We start from the raw sequence: 18272 nt of genomic DNA, 5'->3' as shown, positions 1-18272 counted from the left end.
ACTCATTTTTAAAAAAGACGAGAGAAAAAGAGAGAGAGAGAGAGAGAGAGAGCAGCGGTGGTCGAGCGAGGAGAGGGATTGGCAGTAGTGAGAACAAAGCAGTGAATGAGAGGAATAAAAGCTTATTTTCTGATTGTTTCACAGCGGTTACGTTCTAAAGCACAAATAAAGCATAAAACACTCAACAGATGATTTACTGCAGACAGAAGGAGTCTGGAGTGAACACACACACACACACAAACAAATACCATTATGTTATTTCTCTCACTCTTCTATCTTAACAAGTACATTTCTGCACATCTCTCAGCATTGTCTCAAGGTCATCCATACAATTCTGTTCTCTTCTCCTTATGTATTCAATACTGTCTGGATTTACCAGGAATATGGAGAAACCTATATTTATACACCATTCATTCTTTTATATTTTGCATATTTGTATAATATATCAACATTAGCTTCACTGTCGTACATATTATGTATAAAATGAATGAATCACCAAAAGTTATTTTCATTTCTTGGCTGCCAGGTCAGTGAAAATATACAAGAGGCCAGAAAAACTCTGATCTAGAGAAAAATACTACGTTGGACACTTGTCTTGTAACATGTCTGTAACTGAATAATATATTCACTTAAGACACACTGACTGCATCTCAGAGCATTGCATCATCTGATGACACCTGATGCACCATACAGACAGAAGAGCGAGTCAAAGTGGTTTCATGCGTCGACCCGGGGCGTGAGTGTGATAAAACGGCTACTTCCTCTGAAGTATTAACATCAAGACATCACCATTTTTATACGAGAGCATCACACCGATCAATCGATGAGAAATGAACATTTGATTTGTGTTCATGTGGTGACATTAATCACAATAGCCTGAGAAAAGAATGACATCACCGACTCTGTTAACACGGCGCATAACAGATTACTGCTGGTTGTGGTGAGGGGGGGGTGAGGGGGGGCGGTTTAGTGTAAAACTAAGCAAGAGCAAGAAGGGGAAAGACTTCCCTGCATATTCAAACATGTGTCAAACAGGAGCACAGACTCTCACTGTCAGGCCTTTGTGCGGCTTCAACGCTTAATAATAAACTGTAAGCTAAGAGCAAAGAGGTCACCTGGCTTTTGATGTTCCACAGATGCGTAGGTGGGAAATGTCACATAACCTGGAAGAAACAGGATGTAAAGAGCCGAGCGTGTGTGTGTGTGTGTGTGTGTGTGGGGGGGACATCTGAGGTCGAACAGCGTGACAGGATCAGAGGGCAGGAAGGAGTGGGCACGAATTAAGGTCAAGGCTGACACACAGCGTTGCTACTATGATGTTAGAAATAAAACCATAACAATATTTTAGAGTCAGAGATAACACAAGAGGTGGATATGAAGTGGATACCGAATCCAAAATGCAGCCCCACTCAGACAGATAGAAGAGCCACTAAATGCTTTGCTAGTCCGCTGCTGGTAGATACATGATGATGTATAAAAGCTGATAGTGGTGACTCATACAGTCCTTAGTCAGACTCAGGCTGCAGATGGTGAAACTGAGGATGATGACGAAGATCATCCACTTATGGCACACCCCTGGGGTGCAGCTCTTCACTCTTAGCCTGTAGAACGGTCTTATGTAAGTAAAAAAAAAAAGCGATTACTCATTAATGATGCTTTAAGTTACTAAAAAAAGGAAGGTAGAATAAAACCATACTAGTAATTATCTCGATAGCTGAGCGTATAATGCGTCGGTGGCAGTTCTCTGGGCTCCACGCAGTAAATGAAGAGATGTTTGCATGTACAAGTACAGCTGTACTGAGATTATATAATGAACACTGACGAGGTTGTGCAGGAGCAGATTTTAGCAGAAGAGTTGATATGTGAGTTATCAGTGTTTTCTCTTCATTGTTTATTAATTGTTAATGTGAATTTTGCACTGTTGCTTTCCAAGAACTGCAGCTCTGAACTGTGGTTGGAACCTCTTGTTAATGAAATGAAGTTAGTGTTTAGTCCTTCATCACCTACACTGGAAGCGTGTTAGGATGGGATCTTTAATAGTCAGCATGAACAGGAGGGATGATTACAGCGAGCAAGAAGAAGTGTGTGAATGAACATATGGGCATGTACATTAAGTCATGTTTTAAGAGAGAGAGAGAGTTGAGAGAGACATCAGTCATTGTAATAATCCCTCCTGCTTATACTGGCTGTGAAGAGATTCCTTCATAGCACCACTACACTGTAAGAGATGGGGGACAAACTCCACGGCCCTTGTACTGTGTGCAAATACATTCCAAAGTCTGTCTGACGAAGAGAGAGGTGGTAGATAGTTACGTTTAACTCTAAACAAGCTAGCAAAGTAGACAGTAAAAGAGGACGTCCGCCATTGTTATTATTGTGTTTCTGGGGGATGTGCTTACCTGTGTGGATTTATCTTTCATACAAGATGGATAGTGCACATGGGGTTCCCGAGGCCACTGCCCAGTGAGGTAGGGCCCTGTGATAGTGCCAAGGGAGGAAGTCCGCCGAATGGCCCCCGAGCTCCGCACCTGCTGTGATTTTATCCGTTCAGCTGCGGAGATAACGAGAGACAGAGCAACACCAGTTCAATGTAACGTAGCGACAGAGAATTATCACCTAGAGCCGCAGCTCTACAGAGTGTTTTGCTTCTTTTAGCTCATTGTTTGGTAACTTCATTTCCCATCAGCCAACAGTGACTTTCATCAATAAAGGCTCTGATAAACCAACTGTACTCTACCTGTCCAGCACCAAACAGCAAACCGACTCCTTCAGCTTCCACACCCCGCTGCGGTGGCTGTCGTTGGCCCTGAACCTGATAAAAATATCTCACCAACAAACTAACCCCACGCAGACCTCAGGAACTGGAGCAAAGCTTGTGTTTCCACAATGCTTCTTTCTGTACAGTATGTGCGTGTTTCACCACCAGCAGTAATATTTACACCCTTCTTGCCCTTCAGCCTTACAAAGCCTAGGTTCATCTTTATGGGCTCATATCTGTGTCAACTGTTAAGAGTACACTTCAGGACTGAAAATGAAAAGCAGAAACCTGAAAGGCATACAGGCTGCTGCAAAGCTGACCCAACAGGACAGGTCTGTAAAAACCGCATTTCTGAATCATACAGTCAGATATGAGACAGTCAACGCTGTCATTTCAGTTTACCGTTTGTAACTGCCAAAGAAGAAAAAAAACCCCTTCATACACTCACAGTTGAGTTTTATCATAGAAAAGGTTCTTTCAAGTCTTGATATTCTAAACAATGTGGAGCTGCAATGATTAAGCTATTTGATTAACAGATTAGATTAGTTCATCAACAGAAAATTAATCTGTAACTATTTTGATAATCGATTTTAGTCAAAAATTTGCTGGTTTCTACTTCTCAAGTGTGATAATTTAATGCTTTTCTTGGTCTTATATGGTAGAAAATTCAATATTTTGGGGGTTAAGACTGCTGAAAGGACAAAACAGATGAAGACGTCACCTTTGACATTTTCCATCTGGAAATTATAACATCATTTTCTGACACTTTATAGACCAAATGATTAACCGAGAAAATAAGCAGCAGATTAATCGATAATGAAAATAAATGTTAGTTGCAGCCCTAAAACAGAGTATAGGAAATAGTGTTTCTGTATCCTTTAGTATGGGATGGCTGTGGCTCAGGAGGTAGAGCGGTTCGTCCACTAATCGGAAGATCGGCTCCTCCGTTCCCCATGTTGATGTGTCCTTGTGCAAGATATTTAACCCCTAATTGTGTGAATGATTAGATTCCCTCTGATGGGCAGGTTGGGACCTTGCATGGTAGCCCCTGTACCCATCCAGCATATGAACGTGTGTGAATGTGATTCGTAGTGTAAAAGCGCTTTGAGTGGCTGGAATACTATACAAGTACAGTCCATTTACCATTTCCATTTATGAGAAATTTTCATTACTTCAGAAAAATGCACATTTATTAGCTGTTGTTACAGAGACTGGAAGACATATGTTAGGATAAGCTGAGCTACTCCGAAATGACATCAACTGATCCGTCAGTGATACTATGAATGTTCTAGGATGGTTTTTATGAAAAGAAAGTTTTACACAATTTGAAATAGAGATTTTTGTGCGTACATTTGTACAATATCTATACATGAATTGATAGAAGTGAGTGTTGAGAGGAGTATTCAGAGAGTAATCAGAGATGCACAGGTTGACCTGGTATCTACCTGGATACTGGCCTTATTAAGTGGATCCAGTATGGACCACAATAACACTAATACAGTGTTCTGTTCTGCTTTTACTGCATTTACAGCAGTAAGCTATAGTGTGTAAAGCTAACACTGATACTTCCTGCATGCGTTTCACAACAAATGCATTTTAGTGGGAGCCATTTACGGTGAAACCAAAAGTGTTAGTCGTTAGCTAATGTCACCAAAAATCTACCCCATATAGTTTTTCCTACCACTAGATTTAGATATTTTCTGCATTTTTTTGCCAAGATAAGAATACATTTCATTAACAACAAACCTTTAGCAGCTAGAGTTAAAAACACAACTGGAGGAGCTACGATGTTAAGCAGGTCGGATTTGGTCGCAGAGATAAGACGTACAGGTGAAGTGGGTTGATGAAGAGATGTAGAAGTATGTAATTAATACTGTAGTAAACACTTAGACACATAGTTTCACTATGGATAAAAAAGTGTGGTACAAATTAAATGTATTATTGTTATTATTATTTTATTTAATTACTCTAATGGAAGTCATTTCTGTATGGATACATGGTGAGTGTAGCATGGAGTCTGATCACAGCAGCTCTGTTTTACAAAACCTAAAAAGCCTGTTGGTGTAAACATCTCCGTTCTAGATATGGTCTCACGCTAGCTTACACGAATCTTTATGAATTCTACCAAAAAGATTTTATATTTTGGAAAAAGAGAGCACTGGTATCGCATTGGTACTCGTTTGGGTATTAAATGGCATCAGGAAAAACAAGTCAAATCCGTGCATCCTTAATCGATAGTGCAAAATAAAAATAAAAAAAAGCGAATCAGCGCTATAAGCTTAGTGCCCTCATTCCTACTGTTTCTACTGTTTACCTCTCCTCTGTGTTTCTTGTTGGTTCCCTGTTTGTTCTCTCTCTCTCTCTCTCTGTCTGTGTGTCTGTCTGGGCGTGGCGCTCTGTTTCCCTCCTGCTGCCAATCAACATGCACACCTGCAACCCATCTACTCATCAAGCTCCTGCAGTATATATATATATATATATATACACACTTCAGCTCTATACTCCAGTCTTTGCCAGATTGTTCAGTTTGCTAATGTGGTACTAACATTACAGCCAAGTTTAAGTTCTAGTCAGTATATTTCTTGTGTTTGCCTGAACGCTGTTGACCCTGTGTTTTCCTGTGCCTCAGGTTCATATCCATCTGAGGTCTCTGTCTGTCTCACCCAGCGTCTTGCCAGCCTGCTTTCAGCTGTCAGCTCAGTTCTATCTGCCTGCCCCGCTCCACCGTTATTCTGGCTCAGCTCTCCAAACCTCTATCTCTACAACTTCTAAATAAAACTCCATTTGAACTGATGCAAGCTGTGTGTTTGAGTCCTGCTGTTGGGTCTAAACTTAGTTAACCCTCATACTTCCATTTTTTTTCAACAGCACTTATGACCCTAACTTAGGAATTCAGGGGCAACCAATAACAGCATTGTTTTTTTCACATTAAACATAAAGAACGCAGATACAGGGGACTGACTCAACTAAGAGATTAAAAAAGAATTTAGAAACAGGATGTACTCGGGACCTATTTTTAAAAACCACCATAGAGTCTCATAATTCCTTTAAGGCCACTATGGTGCAAGCATTTCGCTCACACATGAGTGAAAATTAGTGTACGAATGTGAAAAGGTTTTTTGGGTGTGAGTTGAGTTCTGACACTCAGTAAAATACACAGATTCATTAAGCTCCTGAAAATGGCCCAGAGTAAATATGAGCGCAGTGCCAGTGATAGACAGCATGCTCCATAGTAAACATGTTTTATAACAGCTGTGTTCAGAGGGCAAAAGAGCAACAACCACATCAACCTTCCTTGTGTGTTGATTACATGACGCCTCATCTGGCCAGTTCTCCTGTTGTAATCTGGTGTCTTGGCTTCTGGTCCAACAATAGAGAATCCTTTTAAACAAGGTAGAGGGCAGGGTCACTTGCTATAAGTCCACAGGATTACAGGTACACTCAAGGGACTAATTTAGCCTTGGCTGTGATCTTCCAACTATGTTAAGTAGCTCAACAAGGTAACAGAGAGTTGTATCACAGGACGAATCTCTCTCTTCCTCACGCAGTCTTTCCTGTTAGCTTTTCTTTACGGGACTTTTCCACGCGAGAACTTAAATGACTTTACTAAAGCTACTGAGAACCTCCAGAGACATGATACTTTCTTAAATAACTCAGCATGTCATAAAGAACAGGCCAAGTATCTAAGGCTAGAAATAATATATCTTATCTTATCTTATCTTACAGGGTAAACAATAATGAGTTGACTTTTTTATGACTTGAGTCAGTTTAATAAAAGTTTTTATTTATATGAATACTTATCCAGGCTCAATCAGCACAGTGAAGCTTCATGTCACCGCTGACAGGCTGCTGGTAGGCAGTTGATTCCTTTCACCTTGAAACCGAGGTGTAAATCATCCCTGATTACACAGACTTTACGGACACACATTTGTGGTCAGGCCACGGTGGCATGTTGGTTAAGACATTCGTTAGCTACTTAATCGGTTATTTTCACAGCTCACCGAGATCAGGATCTCTTTTTCATTAGAGACCAGAGTACAAGAGAATATGTTTCTAATTAATGATTTTAAGGTGCAAAGTCAGGCAGTCCTGTGATCAAAAGAGGACCCAAAATAGACCCCTGTGGGACACCATCACTAAATTCAAAAGCATGTGATTTGGTATCACTGGAAACAACCTCAGCTTTGGTTCTTTGTAATAAATGTAATTAAATTAATGTTAATCTTTACTACAGAGGGTAATATTTCAATACATTTTCATGATTAACAATAATGTCTTTTGATAAGTCATAAAGGTCTAAACAATGTGCAGCACAGTACTCATGATTGTCCAGGGCATTACAAGCACTACTGCTGTTATGACACAGTCTAAACACCTGCTGCTGTGGATGTAACATATGAGTTTTCTCTAGAAAGGCCCACAGCATAGAGTTCACTGTGGTCTCTGAGATTTTTCGTAAGCAGGACAGCTTTATGTTGAAATGTTGCCAGCTGTAAATGTAAGGTTAAAAATATTACATGTAGTACTGCAATGAGCAGCGAGTACATTAAAAGAGGATATACAGATGTCAACCACAGACTTACCAGAATTTAAGCATTAGTTCATGCGTTTACTGTAAACCTCTATCTGGCTTACAGGCCTGAGAAAGAAGTTGATGAGGCCAGGTCTGCAGAGCTGATAAAAAATGAACTGATAGTGAAAACTCTTGCACATATCTTGACACATTTCATGACAGATTCTACAAAGGAAAGAGGCAGTGAAATTATTTTTTGACTCTCCAAAAGCCCAAATGTACTTTCCACAAGGTTTTGTAAGTGAGGACAGGTAATTGCCAAATTATGGCCAAATATACGGATTTGCTTCAATGCTAACATCAGCTATTGCTAAATAACATTAATTTACAGAGTAACTTGATGGCAGGCTAAAATGAAACTGTTGTCTAGTCAAAATGCTCACTACAAGCCACTGTCTACGCTAAGCCAAAGATCATTTGTAAAGGAGGAACCTCCACTCCACTGCATAACAGAAATACAGTACAACTATTTTTTACGTCAGTCCTGAGAATCCTTACCCATTGTTTCTTGCATACTCCTCTCACATATTGACTTTCTCTCATTTTAAACAACTTTTGGATACTTTTTAGGCAATTTGTTTTTGACCTTATAGGCTTCATGATTTGTGCTGTTTAAAAATCTTCCAAGTCTCTGAAATTTAGAGATTTTAGTGGGTTAGTTTTAGTCTTTATTTAGATTTGTTTTATATCTGTTTCCCCCCATACTTCCACACAGTATGTCATGTGTGGTAGTGTGAGTGAACAATGTGTTACACAGTATTGCCTTAAATACTGTGCAGCTCTGCATGTTTAATACTGCTCCTTACACATGCAAATGAGCAGAGGTCTCTGATATATTGAGCAAAGACTGCATGAAGACTACAATACAAGACTACAAATACATAGAGCCATGATGGAGACCACAACATCTGAAGTGCACATTTTTACATTCTAACCTCACTTGTGTTCTTCTGGTATGTGACTGGTTAAACTGAGCATACAGTACTCTCCCATTCATTTTTAAGCTCAAGAATGAGGGCAAGCAGTTGTAGTGACTGACAAAAAGGGTGTATGAACAATGCCTGAGGTGGTGGCTTAATGTGGACTTCACATGGTAGTTAAAATATTCACTTTATGCAGCTTAACTCCAAAAGTAATAGTTTGTTAATACAAATCCACTACTACTGGCTGTGCAGTATGTGTCTGCATTTTGTTGGTTGAATAGGGTTTATAGCGCATACCAAATATGGACATCTAATATACTGTATTGCGTTACAGATCAAATTGTTTAAGATTTCATGAACAATTATGACCCTGCTGGTTCAGATAAAGAGATAAAACCGAAACAGGCCCACTACTTCCTGTCATTTGATGTGTGCTTACATGACCCCAGTGTGCAGTGACAGCTACAGTATGCAGCTATCATCACACCGCTGAAGGAAAACAGACACTCCAGCTTTGAGGTATTATCCTCTGCAAGATATTTGATCAGGAATTGAAATGAGATTTTGCATCAAAAACAACTGTGTGAACAATGGAGGAAATAACACGTCATGTTGGGTACCATCCCAAATATAATCCTAATTATTTTCATTCTCTGTAAAGGCTGTGGACACTTGCACTATTTGACAGTTGTAACTTAAAAGTATGTGATAAAAATCTAATTAGACACCTCTCCTAGAAATGCAATTAATGAATTTTATTTTGAAATTGAAATTTTCAAGCTAACGTTATATAATGGACCATGTCTAAACAAGCTGCAGGTCAATGACTACTGATTTCACCCACTGTAGCTACAACTGTCGCCAGCAAATTTACTGAGTTGGTTAAATGACAAATAAGAAACTAAAACAACTCATCGAAAAAGAAACACCACGCTTGCGGGCTCTTGCTCTAGCTAGTCATCTCACTGATTGCCTCACGTCAATTTCAACAGTTAGCTTGCAGGTCGCTTGGCAGCTGTCGAGTCAACAGGTTGTTCACATACTGTATGAACTCAAACGTTGGGGCAGTGATAGACTATAACTGGCCAACAGCTATCATCAGTAAATAAAACACCACTTTTGAATGTCATGATTACATTTGAATATAACTGAGTATTGAGTATTTTAAAAGCCCATGTAGTGATGATCATTACAAATTAGCTTAGGCTATAAATGCCGTGGTACGTGGTATAAGTTCATGCTATATATACACTATATATAAATTCTCATCTAATAAGTTCAAAACTGCAGGTCAGTTTTTCTATAGTACCTTATCTGATGTCATGTAAAAACAAGGCAAATTTGTGATTTTTGCCTGAAACAAACCTATCTTGTTTAAAACATACACCACAAATACAGGCCTTTATTTCAAGAAAATAGTTGTATTTTAAGTGGAAAAATAGTGTTGGGTCACAAATTCACAAAAAGATATTTTCCTAATGTCAAACCTTAACTTTTTGTTTAATAAAAAAGCACAAATAATGACAGTGACTGAATTTTTGTGCCTGTCACTTTTTCAAAATACTGGTCTTGGGGCAATATGCCATACAGTGAGGTAGAAAACACTGATGTACAGTATAAAGAAAAACATAGTTAGTTGCCATGTTTAGTTGTGAAATCTAACATTCAGACATGTGGTCATGGTTACAATACATCTGTGATCACAGGTCATACTGGGGTCACAACTAAAAAAGCAGAAGGACAAACTCCTGACCTTTAACAATGGTTAAAGTAGAAATCCATGGCTAGCCCTGCCCTCACACACATCCTGAAGCACTTCGACCAAACCACAGATAAACTTAGTTGGACAAAAACAAGTTCTTCTGTGGGAGTAGCTATCATATGTACTGTGTATCCATCTAAAACACTGCCTTTGTCTTGCATCTTGTAATCACTGTGGTCAAGCATCATAATGAAACGGTGAAGCTCAGCGGCTACGTTGCTGAGTTCTGCAATAAGCAACAAAGGGCAGCACCGCGTGTCTATAATATTAACAAAGCACAACCAAGAAATCTTCAAAAACTACCCTTTTCACTAATTTGAGGCTCACTAAATTGGGTTATTTTTTTTTGGTGAAAATGTACAGTAAAGCCTACCACCTGTGTGGCATAGTCCACCAATCCCACCTTAATAACAGAGTAGCTTATTGAGTATAATGGCACTTTTCATCATCAGTCTGCAGCCGTGGAGGACCACCACAGTTTCAGTCGAGCAGTTTACACAAAAAGTATCGACATCACGCTCACGGGTAAAAACAGGAAACTATGGTATAAGACATCTGCTGCAGAACGAACATCTCCAGAGGAAACATCAGTGTTTGCTTAAATGTGCATGACACATGTACAAGTCTCATCTTTTATCAAAGCTTTTATCTCTCTATGGCTGCAACTAGCAATTATTTTCATTATTGATTCATCGATTTGTTGTTTGGTCTATAAAATGTCAGAAAATGGTGAGACATGTAGATCACTGTTTCCCAAAAGTCTTCTTTTGTCCACAACCCAAATATATTCAGTTTACTGTCATAGAGGACTAAAGAAACCTGGGAATATTCACATTTGAGAAGCTGGAATAAGAGAATATGGATTTTTTTTTTCTTAAAGATGACTCAAAAGGATTAACCAATTATCAAAATAGTTGATGATTAATGTAACAGTTGGCAACTAATCGATTAACTGACTAATCGTTGCAGCTCCACATCTCTCCTCATTCTTTTTATTATCAAAGAGCAATGGAAAACATATTGTTAGCAGCTTCTTATTTTTAGCCGACTGTTGCTGGTTGAAATGACAGAAATCACCAGCAGCAGATTAAATCAGTTGTTGCAAATTAACATTAATTCTATATAATCAGAACCAGAATCGGCAGCTAACAGCTAAAATGAAAAGTTTCTCTGTTCTGTTAATGTGTTCTCTGCAGATGATGTCTTTACTCAGATGAAGGTTGTTTGTGACTTGTAGTTTTTTTACCATTTAGTTGCTTAAAACCTGTTGCTGCTGCATCATAGCAAATGGCAGCTTTAGTTTGAAATTAAAATCATCAATCATATTTTACTGATAGAAACTTTCAAAAATATATATAAGCCTGGGGATATGTATGGACTATAATGACATGTAGAGTACATCATCTGTTTTCAGATGACTTATGTTAGAACAGAGTGTATCGTTGTGTGCAGATACTGTCAGTGTTGACCAGATTTCATGAACGATACTACAGTATATCCAGTCAATCCATACAGCCACCGGCCTCAGTGTGGAAGTGTTGCTGTTTTAGTTACAGTTACTCCAAGTCTGTCTGGGTGTTAAGAGTTCATGCTTCAGACTCAGACTCTCTTTATTATCAACCCATCCATATACATGTATATATTTGGGATGAAATATCGTTTCCTAGGAACCTATGATGCAACAGTTAAACAGGTGCAAGACATAAAATACACAACATAAAACATGAGGACATAAACTGAACAAATCTGTGCATAACATAATAGTGCAAGAGGTGGCGCAAAAACAATACAGACTATAAGACAGGACAGTAGTGCACAGACAATGCAAACTATAAAACAAGACATTTGGTTGATGCTGAAAGCTTTCGTGGGATAACAAGGTCATCCAGCGTGACTTTCACTCATATGACCATCTCAAACCGCAGGAGAAACACTCCCACCACGGTCTCATACATAATTCAGAAGGTGCTATTTAAAGACCACTTCACACGTTTTCCACCTCATTTCTATGTACAGGACTTGTCATTGTATGTCATATATCTTACACAGTTACTCTCTTGCTTTCTCACCTCTAAACAATGACTGTGAAAGGTTTATAATAAGGTAGGTTGAGTTACACTGAAGCATACATTTACATTATGCACAAAAAAAAAATCCCTGTCTTCTCTTTTATCCACCTCCTAACAGGTAATGTTGTTGTGGATATAAGGTCCACAATCTCATAACAGTAGACCACGTTAGCATTAGCTAAGATGAGATACACAGCAAGATTATGCAAATAAATCAGTTCATTTCAATGGAATCATTAAATTTGCATGACTGTTTTGTGTCCAGTTAAACTCTGACAAACTACCGACTGACAGCTAGCACGCTTGCTATCTGGGACAGCTGTTGTGATTGACTAGCGCTAGCATGTTTCCAACTGTTAGCTCCACAGCTACCGTAGCTCACCAACTAGCCATGCAAGTAGTCACTATGTCACCAAGCTTCTATCACCACCTTTGCAAGGTGGCCTGAATAAACTTCTCTGTTCCACTTTCTGGTGTGAACAGCGCTACATAACTGCCAAACTGCCAAAGTTGGGTAACAATTAAAAGCCTCAACTTTTGCGGCATGCTAGTTGGCTGCATTAGTTTAAATTGGAGCAAAATAGGAGGCCATTGTGTCTATTTCTTTGGTGTGTAATGCAAAGCTACAATCTGTATCTGTTGCTTTATGTTTCCTCAAATAAAAGATGATAGTCAATTCAAAGCCAGGTCTCTGATAATGGCTGGGGGTGTGGTCGACATAAACAAGTATAAGCTGGCGCCAAAAATAGGCGGGGGAAAAAGCAAGAGTCAATAAACCAAGACCCCAGGAACAGCGCTGGGCTTTGAAGCCAATTTGACATAAAGGCCAAAAGGAGTAATTACAATTTCCAGGTCCATCACTTGATGCACACTGGCCCAAAAGCATTTTTTCCCACACACAGTCATGGGAAAAGGAGCCCCCACAAAATGACTTGTTTACCTCCACGAAATGACTCGTTTCACTATCAGAATTTAATCCATTGGGTCCAATAACATTTGGAAAGTCTAGAGGACTTTCTGTTTCATCCCATTCAAGTTAGTGGAGGGCTAAACCAGAAGTTAGTCAGCCAGCGGGAGTCTCTGATGTGCATGTAGTTGGGAGGCAGAGTTAAAGGAACGCTAGTGAGTTTGCAGAGGATCCGGGTAGTTTTATACCCAGAAGTCAAACTTTTTTGGCTTCATGCACCACTGATCAACTTTCATAGGAATGACCGGTGCCCCGCCTCCAACACTGCATCCAGTTCTCTTAATACATCCATGGGATAAACTCGTGGTGCCTTGTTATATAATGTGCATGCCAGTTAAGCATAAATAATAGTTAGCTGGATGTAACTCTTGTTCTATGAGTCTATGTGTAGCCCTCTAGCTGACCGTCACAGAGAGGGGAGGGGGACAGAGGAGACGCGATATCTTTTAAACACAGTGATAACAGCGCATATTTTAATAATGATGATGGCAGCGGCAATACATGAGCATGGATAACCAGGGAAACCAGATCTTCATACTAAAATATGAGCAAATAAACTTATCAAATAGAAGGAATTATAAATAAAGCCATCTCTCTAATATAAGCCTGCTTCCAATAAAGGCCTGGTTCTCTCTGCAGTTGAGATAAATAAAGGCTCCGGCCATGATTTCAGGAAGTATGATATGTGTATTCAGATTTACATGGGTGTAGGTGGTAGGTGGCTGTTGGAAATCATCATGCCGGGGTCATGTGAGGAAGTCCAGATGAAAATAAAGTTGGTCTTAAGTGTCATACTAGGTTATCTGCAAAATAAATAATAGTAACAGATAAATAGGAAGTTGATGCATTAAATTGGAGGAGGTCCAGTTGTAAATAAAGTTGGTTTAAAATGTCCACGAAAAAAAAGTAATCTCTAAAGCTCTTCAGGCCATTTTGCATGTACAAGAAGGTCCCTAACTTCAACTCATTGTCTATTGTCATGTCATGCAAGATTATTTCAAATTCCATGCTTCAATATCAGATCACCTGTGCCAGCTTCATCCTGTACTGCATAACAGATCTGGTGACTACTGATGATCTTATTCAAATGTTACTGAGGATTAACCTCAGAGGAGCGCCTCTATTATTTTTTGTTTGGCAAATCTGCACTGTGACAAGTCAAGCAGAATTAGCAGCTATCAGTTCCTGTTTGCACTGTAACCATGGATGTACAGACAGCATTCACTACTGCTTTTGACTGAAGAAGAAAAAATCTCAACATGATGATCAGAGTGCAAAATTCACTTTTTGGCTAGTGAATGTTTTACCAGCCTCACAATAGATTACCATTGTTTTTTTGGCTGATGAGTGAAGCAAGTCTACCTGCCACTTGCATATTTTCCCAGCATTTGTCTGGTGGCTGGTGTTAATTTTGTACCCTGATGATGATTAGGGCGACTCTTTTCATTATCGATGAATCTGTTGATTATTTTCTATAAAATGTCAGAAAACAGTGAAAAATGCCTGTTGTAATTTCTTAGAGCTCATGATGATGTCTTTAAATGTCTGATCAGCAGTCCAAAATCTGAAAACATTCAGTTTACTATCATGTATGACACAGAAAAGCTTCAAATCCTCACATTTGAGAAGCTACAACCAGCATATTTTTAGCATTTTGCTTAAAAAAAATGATGAAATTTATAACCCTGTCAATCAAGTAATCGATGAATTGACTAATCATTGCAGCTCTAATGATGATTATGAAGAAAGAAAAAGTCTGGAGTAGTTAGGAGCACTTTTTTTTTTTTTAGAACTTCAATACACTGTGTGAATGATGTGTGTTGTAAATTGAGTTACTACTCTGAAAAGAAGTGAGTGGTGACAGGTCAACTTAGTGAAAAATAAAAAGTTCAGATGCTGCTGGCATCTGTTCAGTGTTTATTATATCTTTATATCTGAATAATATACAGGTTTACATCACTAACCATGTGCCAAAAAGATCCAAATGAATGCAAGTCATTACTCCATCCACACACTACGACAGGTAGCTTTACTGATTAGCTCCCTTCTAGCTAAGTGCTGCTAATTAGTGAAATCACAATCGCCTGCTATGATCTTTGGTTGGAATGAAAAATTGTATACAATTTTAAATGACCAGTCTTCTTTAGTCTGAACTTTCACTCATCAAAATAAGTGATAACATCTAACAAGTGTTTATGGGAGGACTGTAGCTTGTGGCTTGGCTGAAAGTAATGAAATCATGTTAGACTAAAATGTTTAAATATAGTGTAGTGGTCACTAAATAGGACTAAAATGCCTTTAGTTATTTGTGTAAAATCGAAATAGACGAAAATGTCCTTAAAATGTTAATGTGAGTACACCTATCTATCTATCTATCTATCTATCTATATATCTATATATCTATCTATTATGGCAGACAGTGATGACTGTAAAAAAAAAATTGTTGGCACTAGCTGTCTATCGGCTCAGCTGGGTCACGTCTCCACTGTCATTGTTTAGCAAAGGTCATCAAAATGAAAGTTAGCTATCTCTCTCTCTATGTGTTTATTGGTTGTTGGCAGGATTCTACAATGCCATGCTCAGTGCCACCCTGGCTTCATGCATGCCCCACCTTGGCCATCACGATCAAAATGCCCTGAATACACCGCAGCTAAAAGCAGCAATGTCTAAGAGTGAAAAAATGCAAAGTGTATATAATAATAGAACAGAGCTGACAGCTCTTGAAATTGTAATATTATGTAGTAACTATGTAGTAACCACAACACATGCTGTATGATGGCTGGTTTGGGGGAAAACACCACAGATAATTGGGTGCATTTGCAAGGACAAAGCGTTCTTTTTCATTAAGAGATTATTCCCGTTTATACAGGTACACAAAATTGTATTTTATATGTATGCATGTAGTTGCAGAGGCTGGCCTGCTTGCCCAGAGGGCTCTGTTTATGTCTCAGAGACTGCTAGGCCCCAATGTTGCCATAGGAGCCATAGACCTACCAGCTGACGACGTATTTTTTTTCCGTTTCAATGATGGTAAACAACCACAATGACACGAATTAATAGTAAGCTTTCAGTATTCACCGTCAATTTCGAAAATCTGGCTAATCATCCGTATTATGTATCATAATCAGTAAACCCTGTTTATCTTCGACAGAGTAGCTGCATCATCACTACACAGACATCCATATCCTGACATATTTACCTTATAGCACGGATAATATCAGCGTAATGCAATAACAACTGCATTACCTAATGTCTAATTATTCTCTTTAAATCTTCATTGTAACACACTAGAATAACACACCAAAATAGCTTAAGCTGTGGTGTGCTAAAATATTATCAATATTATAATAGGCATTGTAAAGTGTCTGTCGCACCTATTGTGGAAATATACAGATTATATGTGTTTTCTCGGTGTTTTTGCGTGAAGCATCAGTTCCCTAATGTAAGTTATTATGACCCAATTAGATAGCTAGCCAACTAGCCTAGCAGCTCGCCCCGATATGGGTAGTTCCATCGCAGCTAAAGAGAGAACGGTTCGCTAAATTGAAGCTATCTAAGGAAAACTTGGCAATTTTAGGTGGTCTGGCTTAATGGTGAAGGTATAGACGCGTTAGAATTTCTCCTTGACCTTAGTCTAAATAATTACAGTCCTCTTTGCAATTCGGCATGTATCAAACTCACAAAACTAAGCCCATTTAAATAAAAATGTCATCTTTAAGCTACTTCGTCTTTTATTTCCATTAGCTTTTCTCTCCAAAACACAACGTGGCGCCTGATGGCGAACGGTGGGAACAATTGTCAAAGTTGAGATTTTATTGAAGTTTAGTGTTGAATGGTGGACTATACATACGCCGAATATAAGAGCACCTTGTTATTATCCCAATGTTGATTAATTATCCCTTTTAAATAAACGTATCATGTTCATTCATCACTGAACCCTTCAATTGTCAGAATTTCTAAGCTAGTTTGGCGTGACGGTCGCTCCATACGAGACAGAACGACACTTAGCATAGCACCAAGCTATCTGAACGATGATGGGTGCATTAAACATCAACTTCATCTAGTTTAAATGATGATATTACCTTTGGAAACAGGAGAATATGGAGAGCGTTCTGGTGAGCTCCTGCTATCCGGAGGTGAAAGTGTCTGCCTAGGGACCAGCCTGCTGTCCGAGCCGCTTCCACCCGGGTTGGTGGGACTGGAGCAACGGGACGTCGTCGGTCCTGTGTTGCTCCCGGCTACTGAGAAGGAGGAGGAAGCGGAGCGGGTTGGGCTGTGCTGATTTCCACGCAAAAGCTGGTACGGCACCGTGGCGCGGATAGGCTGCAACCGGACCGAGGTGTTGTTGTTGCTGCAGGAAGAGCAGGAGGCTGTCGGGGAGCCGCTGTGTTTAACCCGCTGCTGGGATGAGCTGGCGGCTGCTGTTGATGCTGACATAATCTGCTACTTCAGTTGATAAAAGTTGTTTATGTAACAATGTGAGTGGTAAAAGTACAAAGTCCTGTTGACCAACTGACAACCTAACTTTACGGGTTTGTTTTTCAGCATACGATATATACGCCTTCCATTTAACAAACTTTGCCAGCTGTCAAAGTTTCAGAAGTTCATTCACAACGTCCAGCTTCCGAAACAGTTACATTTCTGCGATGTTATCGACGAAAACTATAAAGTTAGCACTTGGATTCCGTGTCTGATAAACAAAAACAGTAACAGCACACATGTAGACCTACTGTTGACTAACATTTAGTTTAAAAATCCTTATTACTTAGTTGAATTGGTCCTTGTTTCTTACAAGTCTGAACTCCTCTACCACAGTTCTCAAGACCGTACCGCAGTTGTCAGTTGAAGCAACTACTGACAAGAGGTTGGACCAAATCAATACGACTACTTTCTGATTGGTGTTGGACTACTTCCTGGTTCTGTCAATGTGGTGCTCATTGGTTGTATGTAACCTTTACCCAATATAAATGGGCGGCAGGTTAATCAGAAGGGATGTCAGGGCGTGCTATTGGTTAGTGACCACTGCATGGGCCGTAAGTATTTGTATTATGCATATAAACAGGATATAACATTATAACTACAGTAACATGTCTATCATATTTAAAGGCAACATATCAAGTGAAGTGAGTGATCGTTTTTTCTAAATTTATAGAAAAGAACAGACAAAACTTTCTAGAATTCCCTTTTTGTTACTCAACATATCTTGAATATTTATATTTT

At 39.2% G+C, this 18272-nt stretch overlaps 1 protein-coding gene across 4 annotated transcripts in view; it reads right to left on the bottom strand.

Moving 5' to 3' along the window:
- glcci1a (glucocorticoid induced 1a) overlaps window positions 1-17894 on the bottom strand; it is a 32301-nt gene extending 14407 nt beyond the window's left edge. For all 4 annotated transcript variants that reach the window (XM_042435601.1, XM_042435603.1, XM_042435602.1 and 1 more), the window contains exons 1-2: window positions 17135-17894; window positions 2400-2551 (exon numbers count right to left, since the gene is read on the bottom strand). In XM_042435601.1, the coding sequence (XP_042291535.1) occupies window positions 2400-2551; window positions 17135-17489 (507 nt within the window). In that variant the 5' untranslated portion in view covers window positions 17490-17894. The remainder of the gene's footprint in view (window positions 1-2399; window positions 2552-17134) is intronic.
- Between the last annotated feature and the right edge of the window lie 378 nt (window positions 17895-18272).

The sequence above is a fragment of the Thunnus maccoyii genome, chromosome 15, assembly GCF_910596095.1.
Source record: "Thunnus maccoyii chromosome 15, fThuMac1.1, whole genome shotgun sequence".
NCBI lineage: Eukaryota > Metazoa > Chordata > Actinopteri > Scombriformes > Scombridae > Thunnus > Thunnus maccoyii.
The sequence above is the reverse complement of the archived record's forward strand: the minus strand, read 5'-3'. Positions and strand labels throughout refer to the sequence as shown.